At 45.0% G+C, this 18,467-nt stretch overlaps 1 protein-coding gene across 11 annotated transcripts in view; it reads right to left on the minus strand.

Annotated features, from left to right (window-relative positions):
* Arnt2 (aryl hydrocarbon receptor nuclear translocator 2) overlaps positions 1-18,467 on the minus strand; it is a 161,807-nt gene that overhangs the window by 46,520 nt on the left and 96,820 nt on the right. For all 11 annotated transcript variants that reach the window (XR_015667084.1, NM_012781.4, XM_087629815.1 and 8 more), the window contains 3 exon segments: positions 16,166-16,268; positions 10,652-10,717; positions 10,228-10,313 (listed from right to left, as the gene is read on the minus strand). Coding sequence is in view for 10 of the 11 variants with exons in the window: in NM_012781.4 (NP_036913.3) it covers positions 10,228-10,313; positions 10,652-10,717; positions 16,166-16,268 (255 nt within the window). In the remaining variant the exon portion in view is untranslated.

The following is an 18,467-nucleotide window of genomic DNA, read 5'->3' on the forward strand; positions in this document are numbered from 1 at the left end:
GCCATGAACCCTTCAGGATGGGAGGCGCTGGCTTGTGCTACCCCAAGCTCTCTGGATGTGACAGGCTGTAGGTGCTGCACCAAGCAGGGGGCCCAACACTCTGCCGCAGAGAAGGGAGAACCTATTCTTATTCTGCAGAGTTCACCACCGTGATGGGGCAAACAGACCCAGCTCATTCCAATGCCACGTGCTTAACAGTGTCACAGGGAGCAGAACAGCGCCTGGAGATGGGCCACAGGGCCACGGTTGGGTGCCAGGGTAGGAGGAGAGAAGTCAGGAGGGAGTGCTTCCTGGCAGGAATGGCAAAGTGCTTTTTAATGTGAACAGGATAACTGCAGCTATTCTAACAGATTTCAGTGGTTCCCTAATCAGCTTCACAAACTCATTTCACTTCATATTAATCTACATCACCCTCCTCGAATCGCCTCTTCCCTCCCGCCAGCGAGAAATAAATCTGGAGCGTATAAACAATGCAAACGAGCTGGACCTGGAAACTGCTACAGGGAGGGGAAGTCAGTACTGGCGAGGGAGGCTTCTTCATTCCTCACTAAGGGTTCCAGGAACCCAGTGCAGACAAAGTGGAAAGTGGGCTTGTTTTTCAGTCTCTCTGCAAAGAGGCTGTCCTTGGCCTTCACCTCCTCATGCGAATTAAGACATATTTTTGTATTTCACAAAACAAAAGGCAGAAGGGGAACAACTGTCTTCTGGCTGCAAGCAATCTGGGGCACTTGCTCACCGCATACTGCCAAAGCTTTCCCCGAGGAACATTTGTAAACTTTAGGGAAAAATCTACTTTTGCAAAAACACATTTGGGAAAGTCTCAATAAAGATACAGCGGTTTCATCACCGTAGGCTTCTCAGAGATTGCACTATGCTCTGTCAATGAGCACCGTTTGCCAAAAGACAAAAGCAGATCGTGAAGTTTCCCAGTGGATTGAACGGAATCCCTTTGTTGCAGTCTAGTGACTTTCATCTTGGCAGATAATTTTGAAGAAAATAAAAAGGTTGACCTGTGGATATCTTGAATTTCAGGGATCTTGCCTGAAAACCTTAAAAGTGGATTAGCCTAAAAGGCTTATGGGTGTAGCTGATGCTTTTGTACCCACTTGTCCCTTCCAAATTACAATGAAAGGCTCCAGGGCCTGACACAGAAAGAAATATATGCCAGTGCTGGAAACTGGGGAAGGTGAGCAAGGGTGAGGTGGTTTTAGGATGCATGGATCAGGCCAGATCGAATTGAGGAGGAATACAATGGGGAAACCTAGCCCCTGTAACTGCCTGTGGAGGAGTGGAAGGTTTGTACCAGAACAGTGAAAGGAGTAGAGTAAGCTTGACTTGAGATGAGTCCAGAAAAAGGGCAAGTCTCAGGGACTCCTAGGAAACTGCATGGCTAAAGATTTCTAAGACTCTCACTGAGGTTATGTGTGGCTTGTAACCTGCCACTCTGTCCATAGCCCTGGGAACACACAGGTGAAACTTTGTTCTGGCATTCCCAAGACTGCAGGGAAGCCAAATATTCCTTTTCTGTCCTGGTTAAGGCTACTCAGGTCTTTCTAGAGCCTCTGTAATGGATGGTGGCACAATTGTCAGCTCTCAGAATAGACCGTGACACAGTGACATGTCTAAGGTAAGTCACATGGAAATGGGAAGCATGTGACAAAGGGAACACCAAGGTAAGGAACCAGAGCAACTGTTTCCGCTTGCTTTATAAGAGAGAGAAATCTAAAGTCGATCCTCTGGGAGTGTAGAGGATGTAATATTTGCAGAAAGACAGCAACGTCATCAGTGAGGACTGAGTGCAGATGAAAAAACGCACTTGTCACGTTAAAAACAGAAAAGGGAGTGGTGACCATAAATAGAAGATCAGGTCAAGAAGTCCAAGAACTTCATATGAAGAACAAAAATATAATGGGGGCCAAAGAATTATCAGGAAATAGCTGTGGAACTCGAGACACAGAGGTGACTCTGGTGCATGAGGGGCACCTCTTTACAGGGAAAGCTCAAGCCTCCCATACAGGCTGAATCAGCCTAGTCATTAAAATGAGTGAAAACAACCCCACTAGCGTACCTGAACAAACATTTGAGCTCTAGGTGCTCAGGAAACAATCTACATGTGTTACAACAGGAAGAGGTTCTGAAAGGAAAGACACGGCAGGCTCAGCCATCTGTACTTCAGAAGTTAGAAACTAACCGCTAAAGATGCTGGAGAAGTGTCTTCCTGGAAACCCCGTGACCTCAAGAATTCTCCTTGCAACTGTACAGGGCAGTGAGAAAATCTTCAAACTGGAGGGATCAGGAGTTTGGGGCCTGCCAACCCTTTTAGATGTTAATTATTGGGAGACTCATTGTGGCATGGTGAAATGGACCAAATAGTCAGGGTTATGGTGTAGAGAAAGATAGGGATATAGAAACAACATAACCAATGAGGTCTGCTTAGTACCTGACCAATGCAGGTAACACACAAGTGGCAGAAAGAGAGATGACAGAGGATAGACTAGGGTTTGAAAGATGATTGTAGGCTTGAGAGGTAGATGATAGCAGATTTACAGATTGGTGACAGACAAGTGATAGGTGATATCAACAATTTAAAAAGTGTATTTTAATTTGTTCTTTTGAGAATTTCACACACGTATACTACAATGTATTTTGATTATATTCACTCCCAATACCTCTTGGACTCCCCTCCCACATCCCCTTCTCAATCTCACATCTTCTTTTTATAGTAAATTAAATGAATTATTTTTCTGAGACAGGACCTCACTGTACAGCTCTGACTGGCCTGGAACTCACAGAGCTCTACCAGCCTCTGCCTCCTTATTACTGGAATTAAAGGCAGGCACTGTCATGCTCTGTCTCTCTCTCTTTTTAAAAATAATCCACCGAGCCTAATAAGTGTTGCCAATGTACACAGTGTGTGGAACTACATAGATAGCAGTTTTGTTAGACGGTAGAAGATGGATGGTAGATTTGACAGGCAGATGATAGATTTGAGAGATAGACTTGAAACACAACAGATGATAGATTAACAGTATATAAATAGATGGCCTAATATGACAATGACCAAATAGCTGACCTGCAAATTCCAGTCGGAAGCCCAAAGTGATCTGTCCACTATTTGCGGAGTAAGAGAAGCCAGTCAAGCTTAATAATGGTGTGTAAGCATATAGACTGTGCAATCAGACTTCCTGGATGTGAGCTGCAGCACTCCTACCTGCCTCATGTAGACTTGCCCACCGCCACATCTGCCATCTTGGAACAGGCTTTATCCTGGCTACCTCACATCAGCATAGCTACTGCCCTCCTTCAGCCTTATTTTCTCCCAAGGTGAGACAGAGTACCACTCTTCACTGGTCCCTCAGCCTTGAAACAAGTTCCATCTAGTTAGCGGACTACTGTCCAAAACCCTTTAGATACAGTGCAGAGACGGATCCAAGCTCTCGGGATAAGTATTCCAGTCCTAAGGTGGTTTGAATAAAAATGTCCCCCACAGGTCCATAGACATTGTCACTATTAGGATCTATGGCCTTCTTGGAGTGGGTATGTCACTGGCGGTGGGCATCAGATGCTCAAGCCATGCCTAGTGTGACTGTCTCTTCCTGCTTCCTGCAGTTCAAGATGTAGAAGTCTCAGCTTCTCCTTCAGCACGGTCTGTCTGCACACCGCCATTCTTCCTGCTATTGAACTCTCAGTTTCTCCTTCAGCACAGTCTGCCCTCACACCACCATGCTTCCTGCCCTAACAACAATGGACTAAACCTCTGAATAAGCCTGATTAAATGCTTCCTTAATATGAGTGTCAGTGGCCATGGTACTCTTTCATTGCAATAGAAACCCTAAGATAACCCAAGATCTGATGTGCTTCACCTGCACCCCAACCACAGCTAGTAACTCCTTCCTCCGTGGAGATGGCTGAGTATAACGCGAATGTACCAAGATGTCAGAGTGTACAGCCCAAACTTAAACCTTTGCTAGCCACATGTGCTGGGCCAACAGCTCCACAATGCTATCCTTAGGTGTCTAGAAACTAGGAAATGACTGTGTCTGCACTTCAACAGGGTTTTTGTGAAGACTAACTAAATAAATCATGTGAAGGGCTTTTCACTGAGTGTAGCCCTCGAAGTCTTCCCAATGAAAGGTACTACTGTTTAGACCTCCGCTGTCTATGTGTTTTTCCTTTGCTTGCAATGTGTTTGTTGTCTTTCCCTCTACCCCATGTTTCTTCTCAGTGCTTCTTTCTCTGCTCGTCAGGCTGCCACGCAGGCTAGACAAGCTTGCCTTGACACATCCCAGCGGTTGAATTTGTGCCTTGGTTATGACTTGAGGCTTTGCAGCTGACTTGGAAGTTTGTCCCCTCCACAGCACTGTGAGCAGGCACCATGTCAACCTCACCTCAGGATCCCCAGGACCTCACAAAGAAATGTCTGTAGTGGATCTCAGAAACTATCTACAAAAATGAACAAGGGGTGGCATTTCACCCTGCCCGAGAATGAAAAACCAGAGGAGAGTGACAGTTATTCTCCATCTCAGAAGCTAATGCGGTGGGTGGCTTTGATTCAGGAGAGATTCTGAGCATGCCACATATGGGCAGGGTAGGGTGGCTAGGAAGCACAGGGGTGAAGCCATGGTTTGTGACTTAGTGGCCTCAATACCAGCAAGTGGTTTTGGAGACTTTCGCACGGTAGAAAAACAAACGGCATTTAAGAAGCAAGCTGCCAGAAACCCAGAGCTGTTGGAGATGAGCTCATGTCAGAGCCGAGCTGTCGGGTGAAGTATGAGCACTGGACTGGCCCCAGAGGCTTATGGCCAGAACTGCAAAATAACCTCAAGCCTGTGGCATGCTGTGGCCATGGCTTACTGAAAGTCAGCAAGAAAGTGAGAAAAAAAGACTCCACCTCACCAGTGAAGAAAGTGCCAAATGCTTTCAAGATCTAGATTGTCCCAGGGGTAAGCCACAAGCCCTGAGGTCAAACTCCATACCCTGGGTCAGGCCTCGGCTCTCTTAGGTGGTAAGCTCCACATACCTCCTTTAGAAATGACATCTGCTCAGAGATGGCTCTATGAAAGGCAAGGCAGCTGGGTGTATGGAAATAAGTCACACTTGTGGAAATATAGCGTTTGTTCTTCAGCCTGTGAATACATCCCCAATGTATAAAATGCACCCTGTCTAGAGTAGTTACTGACTAACTAAATAACTAACTTAATGCATGTTAGTCCCACTCCAAATAACAAACCTGTATCGTGTAAAATGTTGCCAGACTAATTAGGAAGGTTACTATGTTACAGAAAGGGCTTCTAGAATACATCAGAATCTACTTTGAGATTTGTATACCATAGACAGGCAGGAAGAAAAAGATGCAGCCTAAGTGCCCATTTTATAAGTTGCTGTCAAGAAATCCATCCATAAAGCTCTGGTTTGGATTGCAAAGTCTACTTGGCTACTAAATTTTTGGTTTTTGAGGTTGGCTTTTCATATTTATAGTGACTTTAGTTAGCTGCCATAAATCTTCATTTCTGTAACTTAGTCATTGTTTACAATTGCAGAACATGTGAGCAAGCACGGCCAGCATTGTAACTTTATAAGGCATCTGATAGTCCTTACAGTAAGCTCTTTGCTACCCCAGTACCCCAACTCTATGACCTTAGGAAGGGGTAAGAGAGTCATGACTTCAGTTTAGCCACTCATCCAACCCACACAACTGTCTCTGTCACTAACCATCTCAAAAAAGTTCCACGAAACTGACTTTTCTAAACTTAGAAAGTCTAGCAAGAACTGGCTTCACACAGGCACCCCTCTAGATCCCCCATTTTTTGTTTCAAGAGCTTTTCTTCTTCCACCACCCTCCAATTACCCATCCCATCCATCCATGCACCTACTCATCCAGCCTTCATAAACACAATGCTTGCTAAGTCTGAATGACAGATGGGTGTGAGAAGACGAGCACAGCATCTGCCCTGGGGCCTTCCAGGATGTGAGCAGTGAGCCAGAATTATATGTGCTAAGTTATATGTGCTAAGAATGCAGCTATTAATAAAGAAACAGTCCCAGCAGCCACAAAGTAAGACAGCAAGGACAACTAAGTCCCTTGCATGCATGCATGAGTCACGATACTGGAAGACAGCCTTCTTCTCTAGAACCTCCTCTGTCTTCACAGAAACTTCCAGAACAAGAGCAGACTCAACAGGCAGACAACGATGTGCTTTCAAGTTCTCCGTGAACCATATAATCCGATCATTTAGAACACCACCTTTGAAAGTTCAGACTGATGTCTCAAAACATCATTTTCTCTTATTATTAAAATCAGGTAAAACATGGGGAAAATGTGGACATGAACAGAAAGTAAAATGTTCCAATAATCCATAGACAGAAATAAATGGTTGATATTCATTTTAATATACATGTATGATTTATTCATTTATAATTTAAAAATTATCTATCTATCTATCTATCTATCTATCTATCTATCTATCTATCCATCCATCCATCCATCCATCCATCCATCCATCCATCTATCTATCTATCTATCTATCTATCTATCTATCTATCTATCTTGTGGCCATTTAAAAACAATTGTTTACACTTTACTTTGTTCTCAAACATCCTTGAATAGCACATACACTCATTAATGTCTATGAAATGTGCTGGCGTATAGTTTCCACATTTATTTTAGCCAGTTCTCTCTCAGTGGCATTTGGATTCATTGGCTCTTTCACAGTTGTTAAAGGTGATTAAGAACACAATACACAGATATCTCTAGTCAATTTGTTAGAATAAATTTCCACCTATCTGAGTGCTGTATCATAAGTCACACACATTGTCAAATGTTTGATACAAACTGCTCAGTATACTCAATCTTTGGACTAGTTTACAGTCCTAACAGCAGTGTAAAAACTACATTTTCTTTACTTTTCATTTCCCCTTTTGCTCTTTGGTCTATTAGAATGTAAGAAGAATGGTATCAATAGTTGTAATGTATAGTTCTGGTTAACCATGAAAACTCTTCCTTTTCCATAGCTTAATGTTCATGTAGTGCCCTTTCATGCCCCTGACCTCACTTCGTTCTTTTGTAACTTTCCTCTTTTGCTCCAAGCTGTGCCTTGTGGAACTATCCCAAGACTAATTCCTCCTTCATATGACACCCCCTCAAATACTTGCAGACAGAAATCATGTCTCATTTTCTCTAAGTGAAATACCCTGGCTCCTTCAACCATTCCTTAAGTGGCAGTTTCAAAGACCAGTAATTAAGGTGAAGAATAAGTCCTACTGCCTGAAATAAGCTAACACCAACAGTCTTGAGTCACATGCAGCTCCGGGGGAACTCATCCTCTGGGTGCAGCCACTGCCTGCCTCTTGGGCCACAGTCTCTTTTCTCCCTGTCCTCAGGGGTCTGGTGAGTTTTACCATACTTCTGGCATTCCTCATGTGAGATCTGGAGCCCCAATAAAGGGTCAGAAAATCATAATACCGAATCTGGAAGCAGAAGAGGAATTACCCAGTATAGTAAGAATGTACTTCTCTTAAGTAACTTAAGAGAAGAAAGATTTAGTAGGAATCAAGGTATCCTCTTGGCATGGATCTCAAGAAGCTGGCTTTGGAGTACCAATGCAGTCTGGGTATGACCTTTCTTAAGGCAACTTCCCTAACCTCAACTGGCATAGGGGCTCTTCTGTCTCCAAAGAGAAAATTCCTATGATCACCTCTACATATGAGGTATTTATCTGAGCACTTCTAGAAAGATGGGCCTGGGGCTTGTTGCTCAGCAATGGCCATACCATTATACACACCGGATAACAGAGACACTGCTGCCGGCCCTCCTCCAGATCTTTTGTTCTTATTTTCATCTCATGAAAAAATCTCTTACTACAAACCTACTTTCTCGAGTACTGTCTGATGTTCCCATGAAGTGCAGAAAGGAACAGCTTTGCCATTACAAAAAGCCCCATACTATCACCAAACTGCGTCTGACTGGTTCTGTAGCACTATTAGAACTATGTGTGGATCTCCTAAGTTGAGGGCTGGATGCCTTCTGAATATCTGTCCTTGAGTTTGGCTCGGGCCATTGATAAACAACATCCTGGAAGTCTGTAAATTATACTTCCTATGCTTTGAAGATGTCTCTTAGTGGGGTGGGGAGATGGTTCAGTAATTAAGAGCACTGGATGAACAATCAGAGGACCTGAGCTAGATTCCCAACATGGTGGTTCATACCATCTGTAACTCTATTCTCAGGGGGTCTGACCTATATAGGCACAACATATACACTATGTACACATATTCATGTAGGTAAAAGAGCCATACATATTAACACACAAAAAAAAAGAAAGGAAAGAAAAACAAAAAAATGTTGCCAAAAGTTCAGGTATTAGAAACTTGAAACCCCAAATTCATATGTTGATGGTATTTGTAGACGGAACTTTTTGAAAGGAATGAGGGTTAAATCAGATCCTATGGGAATGATCCTATCCTAATGATGATGTAAGTGGCTTCCTAAGAGAGACAAGCTATGTGTGATGGCACATTCCTTTAATCCAGGCACGTGGGAGGTAAAAGCAAGTGGATCTCTATGATTTTAAGATCAGCTTGGTCTGCATTTTGAGTTCCAGGCCAATGGGAATGTATAGTGAGATCCTGTCTCAAAAAATAAGTAAATGAGAGACATCTAAACTCATAGGTGCCAGGTGTCAGTTCTCTCCCCAGATGACACCCTCTGCCACAATATGATACACACCAAGAAGACCCTTGTCAAATGCAGCCCCTAGCCCTGAAGTCACCATCCCTATAACTGGAAGAAAAACATTTATTTTCATTGTAAATTACCTAGACAGTACTATTTTGTGATAGTAACCCAAGAAAGACCAAGGCAATGTTTTAAATAGGAAAAAAAAACTCTTTAAGAGCATTTGTATACATTGTACTAAATAGGCTGTGTCCATGCATATCTATCTGTCTGTCTGTGGTGTGTGTGTGTGTGTGTGTGTGTGTGTGTGTGTGTGTGTGTGTGCGCGCGCGCGCGTGTGCATCCACTAAAAGTCAGTGTGGGGTGTTTGATTGCTGGGTTTTGAATCCCAAGTGTTCAGCCTCTGGATATTTCACATTCCGTTAGGGTGTCGGACATGGTAAGCACTCAACAAACAGCCATTGTTGTTAGGATTATGCAAAGCATTTCAGTAAGGTGCTAATGGTATTTGTGGACCTAAAGACTCCATTTTTTGAAAACCTTAAACAGTATTAAGAAGTTAGTTTACTTCCAGTCCTCAGAGGTCAGACTGTTTTACTTCCAGGTCAGAGGTGGGCAATGAACATCGCTCTAGCTATGATGCAGGTAGTGTCCGTCAGTGAAGGAAGGATCACTGTAGATTCCCTAATCAGGGCGGAGTCTTGTACATCCCCCTCCAAAACAAAAATGCAATTTATACTGAGCCTAATCCACAGCTCATTGCCCGGCAGATGCAAAGCCACAATATGAAACCTGAGCCACTTTATCTTACGGCTCCTTATTTTCATTCACCCGTCAATGGCCAGCACACTGTAAACTCTTTCTATTTCTTCCACGCAAGAGTTTGGCTACTGTGATAGATTCTTTAACTGTATTGTGTCCGTAGGCTTTGTGCTCAGTTTTGTGGGATTTCTATGCCACATAGCTATACTCTGGTGCTTTACTATTCCCTGTATGGATACATGACACTTTATTCATCTATCCATCACTTAACTATATATTAGGGTTGCTTTAAGTTTTCATCCATTATGTATAAACATTTATATTCAATTTTCTCTGGAGATCTAGGTCTTCAATTCTTTTGGATTTATACCCAGGAGTCAAACTGTGAAGTCACACAGTAACTGCATACTTAACATTTTGAGAGTGTTTTTCCAAGTGGCTACGATATTCATGCCCCCAGCAAGATAAGATAGTTTCAATTTTCTTTTTCCTGCAATTCTTGGTATCTGTAATTTCAACGTGATTTTGATGTGCTTATCTATGGTGACACGGCTGCAACTATCGTTTCAAATCTCCACATTATCATTTCTGAGGTTGATGAAGCAAAGGCTGCACTCACCCTTGAGGAATCAAGGTTTTTGGAAACTTATTTCAGATAGTGGGGCTTTCTGTGGTATCAAAAATGACATTCTAGCCACAAAGAAAAACGACAATACTTTCCCGAGTTTTCACCATCAGGGCTGAAGGCGTGTGCCTTCTTGGAAATGCATCAGCAGCTCTGCTCTGCTTACCTGCTGGTGGCCAAGCCTTGATGTAACCTGTGCAGTGGACCACGGCATATTGGGCTTCTCCTTCTTTCACAGGGCCAAGGCCATTCCTGAAAAAGGACTTACATAAGCTGTCTTCACTACACGGAAGCGAGGCAGGATGCTAATGACCCCTTTGGTATCTAAGCTGCCTGTTCCCTTGTTTCTGTAGTGGTTTTAAATCTTGATTTCCCATCATCTTGCCTGACTCCTATCCCTCAATAGGCTCTGAAAGTCACACATAAATTTCACCCAACTCCCAGCTCTCCCCTGGGTACTGCCACCCTGACATGCCCTTTCCTGGTCCTCCACTCTTAGGCCCTCTTCAAGCTGAACTTTTCCCCAGTGTGGATGCAACAAGTCGTCTACTAGCATAGTCCCCAAGTACATCATAGAGAGGAATGCCCACCTGAACCTTTTCCTCATGGTGGTTATTCTGTTCAAAGGCAGGTGGTCCAAGGGAGCATTTCCACACCTAAGAGTCAACACAGGTATTAGAACCAGCAAATGCAGTAAATATATGAAATATAAGGCGCTGCTGAGACAGACAAGGGGAACACACTCTCCCCAAAGCAAAGGTTCAAACCACTATTAGTGTACATTCTTTGTGTGTGCGTTAAAGTGTGTGAACATGATATAAATGTGTGTGGGAGTGCAGGTGCATGTGTATACTTGTGTGTGTGGAGTCCAGAGGATGACCTCAGGTGCCAGTCCATCTTTTCTTTTGGGATAATGTCTCTCACTGGCCTGAAGCTTACCAAGTGAGGCTGGCTGGTGGCTGAGCCCCAAGGACCCTCCTGGTTTTGCATCTCTGATGCTAGGATTACTAAAGTGTGCTACCACACCCAGTTTTTTCACATGGATTCTGGGGATCAAATTCAGGTCTTGGCTTATAAGGCAAGCATTTGACTGACTGAGCCATATCCTCAACAGAGAGGAGGAGTTCTTCAATTGGCAAACATTCTTTCTGGTGTCCGCTTTCTTATAAATAGAGATGTTGAGGAATGGAAGGGGTGCGATTAAACCTTTTCATCCACCATCATTAGACTTCTTGCATCTTGGACTACCTTGAGCAAAATGAGTATTAGTCAAACAGCCGGTCGGACTACCCTTAATGTGAGCACTGGCTGCTCTGAACACTTTATAGACACCTTGTAAAAACTACCCTTGATGGTGTTCTCCTACTCAGTTATTTGAATAGTCCTTACAGTAATTTTTAACTGTTTAAAGCTTTGGTGAACTCTAGATGACCCTACTACAATTTCTATCTAAGCCAGGAGGGGAACACTTCTGGTTGCCTAGCAGAGGAATAAGCTTGTAACAGGGGCAAACACTAGCCTGTAATTGATACAAATACACATTTTGGCTACATAAGACTCTTCGGCTCACTTTGTGAGCTGGTTGTGAGACAGTCTCCTGTGCTGCCTCTCTCACTATCAGGGTAAGCCCAGTTAAAGGCTTTTCTGGAGTAGTATTTTCTTCATTACTTGTTCATTATTATAGCCCGAGCCAGTAACACACAGAAAAGTAGCAGAGATAGGAGAGCCTCGGTGAAGGCGGAGGCAGTGGAGTAGCAGTGTCAGCAACAACTAAGCCGCCAGCAGGCTGAGCTGCAGGGTGGCAGGGTGGCTCGCTGCTTGACAGCAGCAGGCTAGGGGCCTGCAGAGTCCGAGAAGAGAAACTGTAGCCTTGGTTGTTTGAAGAATTATATACTTGTCAGACCTTTAGGGTCAAGCATCTTAGCACCTCAGGCCTGGGGGCTGTTATCAAAGGGTGAAGAATGTGATACCTAGATCGCCTGGAAACTGTAATGCCAGCTGTAGTCAAGAGCTGAGGAATCTCAGTCTCCTACATCAGCGCCGCACGCAAGCTTTACACTTGCAGGGCTAAGGATCCTTTTACCCAAGGTCTACACAAGAGCCCTAATACTAAAGGATGCCTCCCGCTGCTGCTCCTGCCTGCCACCACACGGTGCTGGCTAACGCAAAGTGCTGCAAAAACTACCTAGGACCGGCACTTGTAGAATTCTTGCCTACCTCACTTTCTGTTCACCCACGTAACCTTGCTATCAAGTAGATAGTTCTCAATTGTCCTAGGTTTACTCAGGGAAGTCCCACGGCTTTTATCCTTCCAAAGGGCAGAAGTGGGCTTGTCTGTTCTTGACTTGTAGTTGCCATTAGGAGAATTTAGCCAGTTTTTTCCCCATGCAGAAGAAGCATTTCACAGCCTACCTTAGTCCTGGAGACTTACAGAAAGACCAAAGAAGAAGCCCAGCCACCCTCGGTCCCACAGATCCTTTCAGTGGAACTTTGGGGAGAGGAGGGGGTGATGACAGCCGCGTGTCTCTTCGGGCCTGAGCAGAGACACTAACTCAAAGCAGATGCTGCTGCCGAACAGTAGCATCTACCCAGGCCTGAGCATCACGCTGTGGGTACCCCTCCCCCATCCTGCTAGCGCTAGGAACAACTACACAGCTGGAAGCCTGCTGATGGCAAAAGAGAGAGTGGAGCAAAGGGACCATAGAACGGTCTACCTGGGGGCCACTCTCTGGGGCCTAGAGGATGGAGCACTCTCCACAGTTGTAAGGCCCTCTGATTGCTTCTCACTGACTCTCTCAGAATCCCAGGAACCAAGCATCCAGGCTCTGGACACCACTTGGCATGCCCATTTGCTAAGTGCATTTCCATTTCCCAACTACACGACTAGTGCCAGCCTGGATGTCTTCATTTGCAACACGCCAAAAAAAAAAAAAGCCAATTACGCTTTGAGACCTTGGACAGCTGCCAACATTGGAGTGGTTTTCACAGCAGGATCAATCTGTGACATTGCCACTCAGGGATGCCAACAGGGCCCTATGCCCCTTTCTGGCAGACCGTGCCCAGCGTCTTGAGGAAAGTGTTGTTTTGTGTTGATGATGTCATGGTCTAAGCAGAACAAGGTGCTGTACACCTCTCAAGCCAGCCATGGTAGCATGGGGCTCATATGCCAATGAGTAACTGAGTACATTCTCTGGAGGTGCCTGGGCTTGGAGAGATGAAGTGATCTTGGTGGTGACAGTGGCACTATAAGATGCTAATTGAAATAGTGTGCTATGTTTGATTGTCTCCAAGCAATTAACTCATGGGATTGGCTGGGAGCGGGAGGGGACAATTAAGAATTTATATCACTTGGGCTTATATCACTAATTTCCCCCAAGCTAGGATGGGAGGACCCTTCTGTGACTGACTAGCCGATAATGTGCTGCTTCTGGCTGGATGCTGTGCCCATGGGTCCTACATCTCTCCAGCTCAGCCCAATAAAACAGGCAGCCAGTGAGACTTCATCCTAAGTCAGAGACCACTTATACATTATCATTCCAGGATCATCTTGTCACCAGAGGCAGGTGAAGAAGTTTCATCATGGCTTCCTGGCAGAGCTCCAGCAGTCAGCCTGGAGAGGAGCAGAAGCAGGGGGAACTAACAGCTCTCTCACCTGACGGCTAAAGTGATGGTTGTAAAGGAGGGTTGTGCAGACCCACCTAGGGTGAGGAATTTAGGTCACTCCTCATTACATATCATTGGAGATATGACTCATAGGGTTCTCTCTCTCTCTCTCTCTCTCTCTCTCTCTCTCTCTGTGTGAGTGTGTGTGTGTGTGTGTGTGTGTGTGTGTGTGTGTGTAGATATACACACATGTCTGTGTGAAAGCCAGTGGACAATCTTAGCTATTTTTCCTCAAGTACCGTTCACTTGTTTTTAGAGACACGCTCTCATCTAGGATTTGCCCAATAGACAGCCAGCCTCAGAAACCTGCCTGTTTCCATCTCCCTGTCACAGGAATTACATGTGAACAACCACCTTGCTAGGCTTTTATTTTTTGGGGTGACATAGCTATCTCTCCAGCCATGATGAATATCGATTTTGTTAAAACATATACTACCCTCAAAGATAATTTTGAATCAGTTTTAAAGCATTTTCTCTTTAGAACTTCATAGTATCCATAAGACATGCAATGCTAAGTCACTTCAGGCAGCAGACAACTAAGTAGGGACAGTACCAGTGGCTCTGCTGTGCCTGTCTGAGACGGGCAGCTCAGTGGAACAGCTTGAAGGCGAGGAGGGAAGGCTGACGGTGCAGGCAACACTGCTGAACTAAGATGAACGCAGGAATCCACACTGGATAGGAGAGCTGTTTGAAGACAGCCCAGGGGAGCGCAGTGCCAGGGCAGGCTGTGCAGAGGAGACTGAGTCTGCCCTGCTCACCCACCTGCAGCTCCAGCTTCTCCTGCTTCTCCTTTGAGGAGCATCCTTGAAGCCTCAGCAGTGACATTTCAAATTCTTCCTTAGCCCTCTCTGGTTCTCTCCCATCTGCCTGGATGCTCACCTCAGCTCTCTGCCATTGGTGGAGCAGGGTCCCATGTGCTGCACTCTGATGTTCATTTCCACTTACAGTGGTTGTCCTGTTAGCTCAGCTGCCACCACAATATCCATCTGAATCCAACTTCATCCCTAGCCTCTCCTCTGGGTTTCAGAGTTACACAGCTAACTGGCTTCTTATCTTTTCCATTTAGTTATCAGGTTGGTGCCTTAGTCTAGAAAGAAGGATTATTCCCCTTCACTCTAAAGAAGCTCCCAGTTACCTTTCCCATCTTAGCAATGAGACCCACTTCTCCCAGGGAACAGACATAGTACAGTCCCATATGTAACCTCTTCCATTATTTAGTACATGAGACAGGCTGCATGCCATAATAAACCTGCAAGTAGATTATATATCTCAATTCCTACTGTCACCTCAATGGTACAAAAAGCTGCAATGACCTTTGTTTTGCTTCACAAAGAACCAGAACAATCTCTTTCCCTCCCTCCTTTCTCTGCCCCTTTCCTGGACCCAAACTTCCATGAATTCAAATAATAACTTTAGGTAAAACATTCTATTGGAAGTTAGGGTGAGAAACGAAGAGCCATAAATCATCGGGCAAGGTGACCCAAGCTTGTAATCCCAGCTCTCAGGAGGCTGAAACAAGAGGATCAAGGGTTGGAGGCTGGACTGGGTTATGTATAAAAAAAGCCAAGCCATTGACATTTTAAATACAAAGCAACAGGGCGCAGCATGTGGCTCAGTTAGTCAGTAGTGCGCTTGCCTAGCATAAAGGAAGTTCTAGATTTGAACTCCTATAAATCAGGTATGGCAGCCCACACCTGCCATCTCAGCACTTAGGAAGTGGATGCGGGAAGCCCGTAACTTCAAAGTTATCTGCAGCTACACAAGTTTGATGCCAGCCTGGGATACATGAGACCCTGCCTCAAAAACACAAAACAAAATACTAACAATAATAAAAAATCCAATCAACTATGTTGAGGGCCAGTTAAAAAGGTGTGAGTTGTTACAGGAAACACAAGATTAAGCATGGGATTGGTGGTTTCAATACAAACCGTGTTGAGCAGTACAGACTCTGGAAAGGCAAGGCATGTGAGAGGCCTTGAAGGACAGTCAGAACCCCGAGGGGGTGCAGAGGGGAGGGCTACTGCAATGCACAGCACCAAGGAGGTGGAACAATCCCCAGCACAACCCGCCACAGCCCCGAAAAGGACCAAAAGGTGTTGGTGTGGCAGTGCACACACAATCTCAGCACCCAAGAGACAGAGGCAAGAGCATCTTGGTGAGTTCAAGGCCAGCCTCAAGTGCATAGCAAGTTCCAGGACAGTTGGGGCTACATTAAAAGAATAAAACCAAAAATCTAAAGAACAAGAAAGAGAGAAAAGGATAATATGCCATACATAGGTGTGAAATGAAACGGGTGGGAAATGGTGAATCACTAAAAAGTGTAGGAGGCAGATGAGGCGCGGTCTCATGCTGGATCAAGAACTGGGGTATATTTCTTGTCTGAAGTTGAGAGCACAAGGTCAAGTGAAACCCCTGGCCTTGGCCTCTGCTACCCTACAAACCTCATTCTACAGATGAAGGAGCGCCGGGAGCCCATACACATGCGCATGGACGACTGCTGTCCCTCCTTCTTCACTGTCCCAGTCTTCAGGTCTAGGATGCGGCCTGAAGGAGAGAGAGAAGCACAGCAGTGTGAGCCTCTGCTGAGATTAGGGCTGGGGAGGAAGGGGCAGAGTGCTCCAAATCTTGGCCACGCCAGGACAAGCCAGGCTAATTTCTTGGCATCCCCAGTGTTCTTTGGCAGAAACTCACAGAGAAATGGAATCCATGTGGTTCACAGGACCTTGTTTTCCTCAGTGCAATCTCTACTTGTCAGCTCTATTATTGGATGCCTGTGCCTCAAGTCACTCTAGTTTGTCCTCCTCCTCCCCCAGCCCATGAGAACAGCCTCTGCCAAGATCACCGACATCTTCCCCACTGCTGAATCTAAAAATATATCTTTCCTTTATTTGATCTGGTTGCTTTGCTGAAACTTGCAAATTATACATGGATCTCCCCCAAAACAAAACAAAATAAAACACCCTGCCAAGTCAGGCATGGTAGTACTCACCTTTAATACTAACTCAGAAGGCAGAGGCAGATGGGTCTTGGAGTGTTAAGGCCAGCCTGGTCTATATAGTGAGTTCCAGGCAAGTTAGTACTACATAGGGAAATTCTGTCTTAAAAAACCAAACAGCACCACTCCCCCAAAACCTGGGCCCTTTCCCACTCCAGGGGCTCCATCTCTTCTATCTTTTCTTATCATCCTCCATATAAATCTCTTGTGCAGTTTTATTCATGCAGAAGTCTTAGAACTCTGGATGCCAGCGACCTAAAGTCTCCTCCTTTGAGCAGCCATTCCAAGTCCTCTGCCTGGTAGAGCTCCATCTCTGGCGGTTAACTGTGCAGCTACAAGGCAGCTTCACTAGCTCCTTTCAAGACAGGCTCTCCACACCAGCATAAGTGTCATCAGAAAATTAATCTGAGCCAGGAAGCTAGACATTGTCTATGTTCTTCTCCCTCTCTACCATGTGCTTAGCCTATCTTCTACCTCCCAGGCTTCATTCAGCCATTTTACTCTTATTTTAGAGGAAGAAGTAGTTTAGAATCTCTGTGCCTGTCTCTGAGACCATTGAGATTTTGTCCTCTTTATTGATCCCTTCCCACTCAGCCATTCCCAATGTCTCCAATCCCTGCTATCTATAGCCTCCAGGAGATAAACCATATCATGGCTCTTTCGTTATAGGGAAGAGAGCAAATGGAAACTTTCAGTGACTCAGAGGCCCTATCCTCTCTTCATCTGCGGTAAGGTTGTTCTAGCTAACCTAATGGTCCATTACTTGGCCTCCTCCCCATGGTGGACCCCTGCAATCTGCCATTACCTACCACAGCTCCATGGGTATCATCTAGCCCAGGCCACAGGGAAATCTCTGTGCCAATTGCAAAAACATGCTTTGGCCCCTTTCTTCTTTGTCCCACTCTTCAATATGACCCTGATAATATTTTGCTCTGGGACAGTGAGACGTCCAGCTAGCTCCTCATTTGTGGGAGTGGCTCCTCCTCCTCAGCTCTTACCCTCTCCTGGTGCTGGGCCTTGGAGTTTCTCTTTCCCACTTCTTTTGAGAAGTCTTTGGTGACACCCTCCCTCCCCCATTAGCTCCAACATACTGATGATATTATAACATCCATTTCTAGAGGCCAAAGCTTTAAACCAAAACTCTGTGGTGGCTCCTCTGAGTCCCCTGTTAAGTTGGGCTCAGCTTTTGGCTTCCTCTTCTGGCCCAAAGGTACAGTTTTGGAAAGACTCCTTAAGGTAAGTCACTGTTAAAAATTTTCATGAGTCACCCCAAAGGTCCATATCTTAAAGACTTGGTCCCCAGAAGGGCATTACTGAGTATGATGAAAATTTAAGAAGTAGAGCATAGTAGATAGTCCTTACATCACTGGGGATGTGCCTCTGAAGATTATGGGACCAAGAGCTTTTCTTCCTTGTGTGACCTATCTGGTGAGTTAGGCAGGTATACTCTGCACCACACCCTCACCAGTGCCATCAAGCAGCCCATCAGAGGTCCAAAGCATGATTCAGGCCACCATTCTCTAACTGGAACCTCCAAAGCCATGAGCCAAAACCAACATCTTATTTTTAATAATGATGCCAGGTATTTTATCATAGTAGTGGGAAACTGAGTAACATTATTGGGCAAAATGTTTACCCTCCCCTGTATCTGACCTCCCCTGATATCTTATCACTGTGGCCTGTATTCAGTAAGAGCTTTGGTGAGTGGGTCTAGCAAGAATTCTCTTTAATGTTAATTTGTAGTAATT

This window comes from Rattus norvegicus, chromosome 1 (assembly GCF_021556685.1).
Source record: "Rattus norvegicus strain SHRSP/BbbUtx chromosome 1, alternate assembly SHRSP_T2T, whole genome shotgun sequence".
In the NCBI taxonomy this organism is placed as follows: Eukaryota; Metazoa; Chordata; class Mammalia; order Rodentia; family Muridae; genus Rattus; species Rattus norvegicus.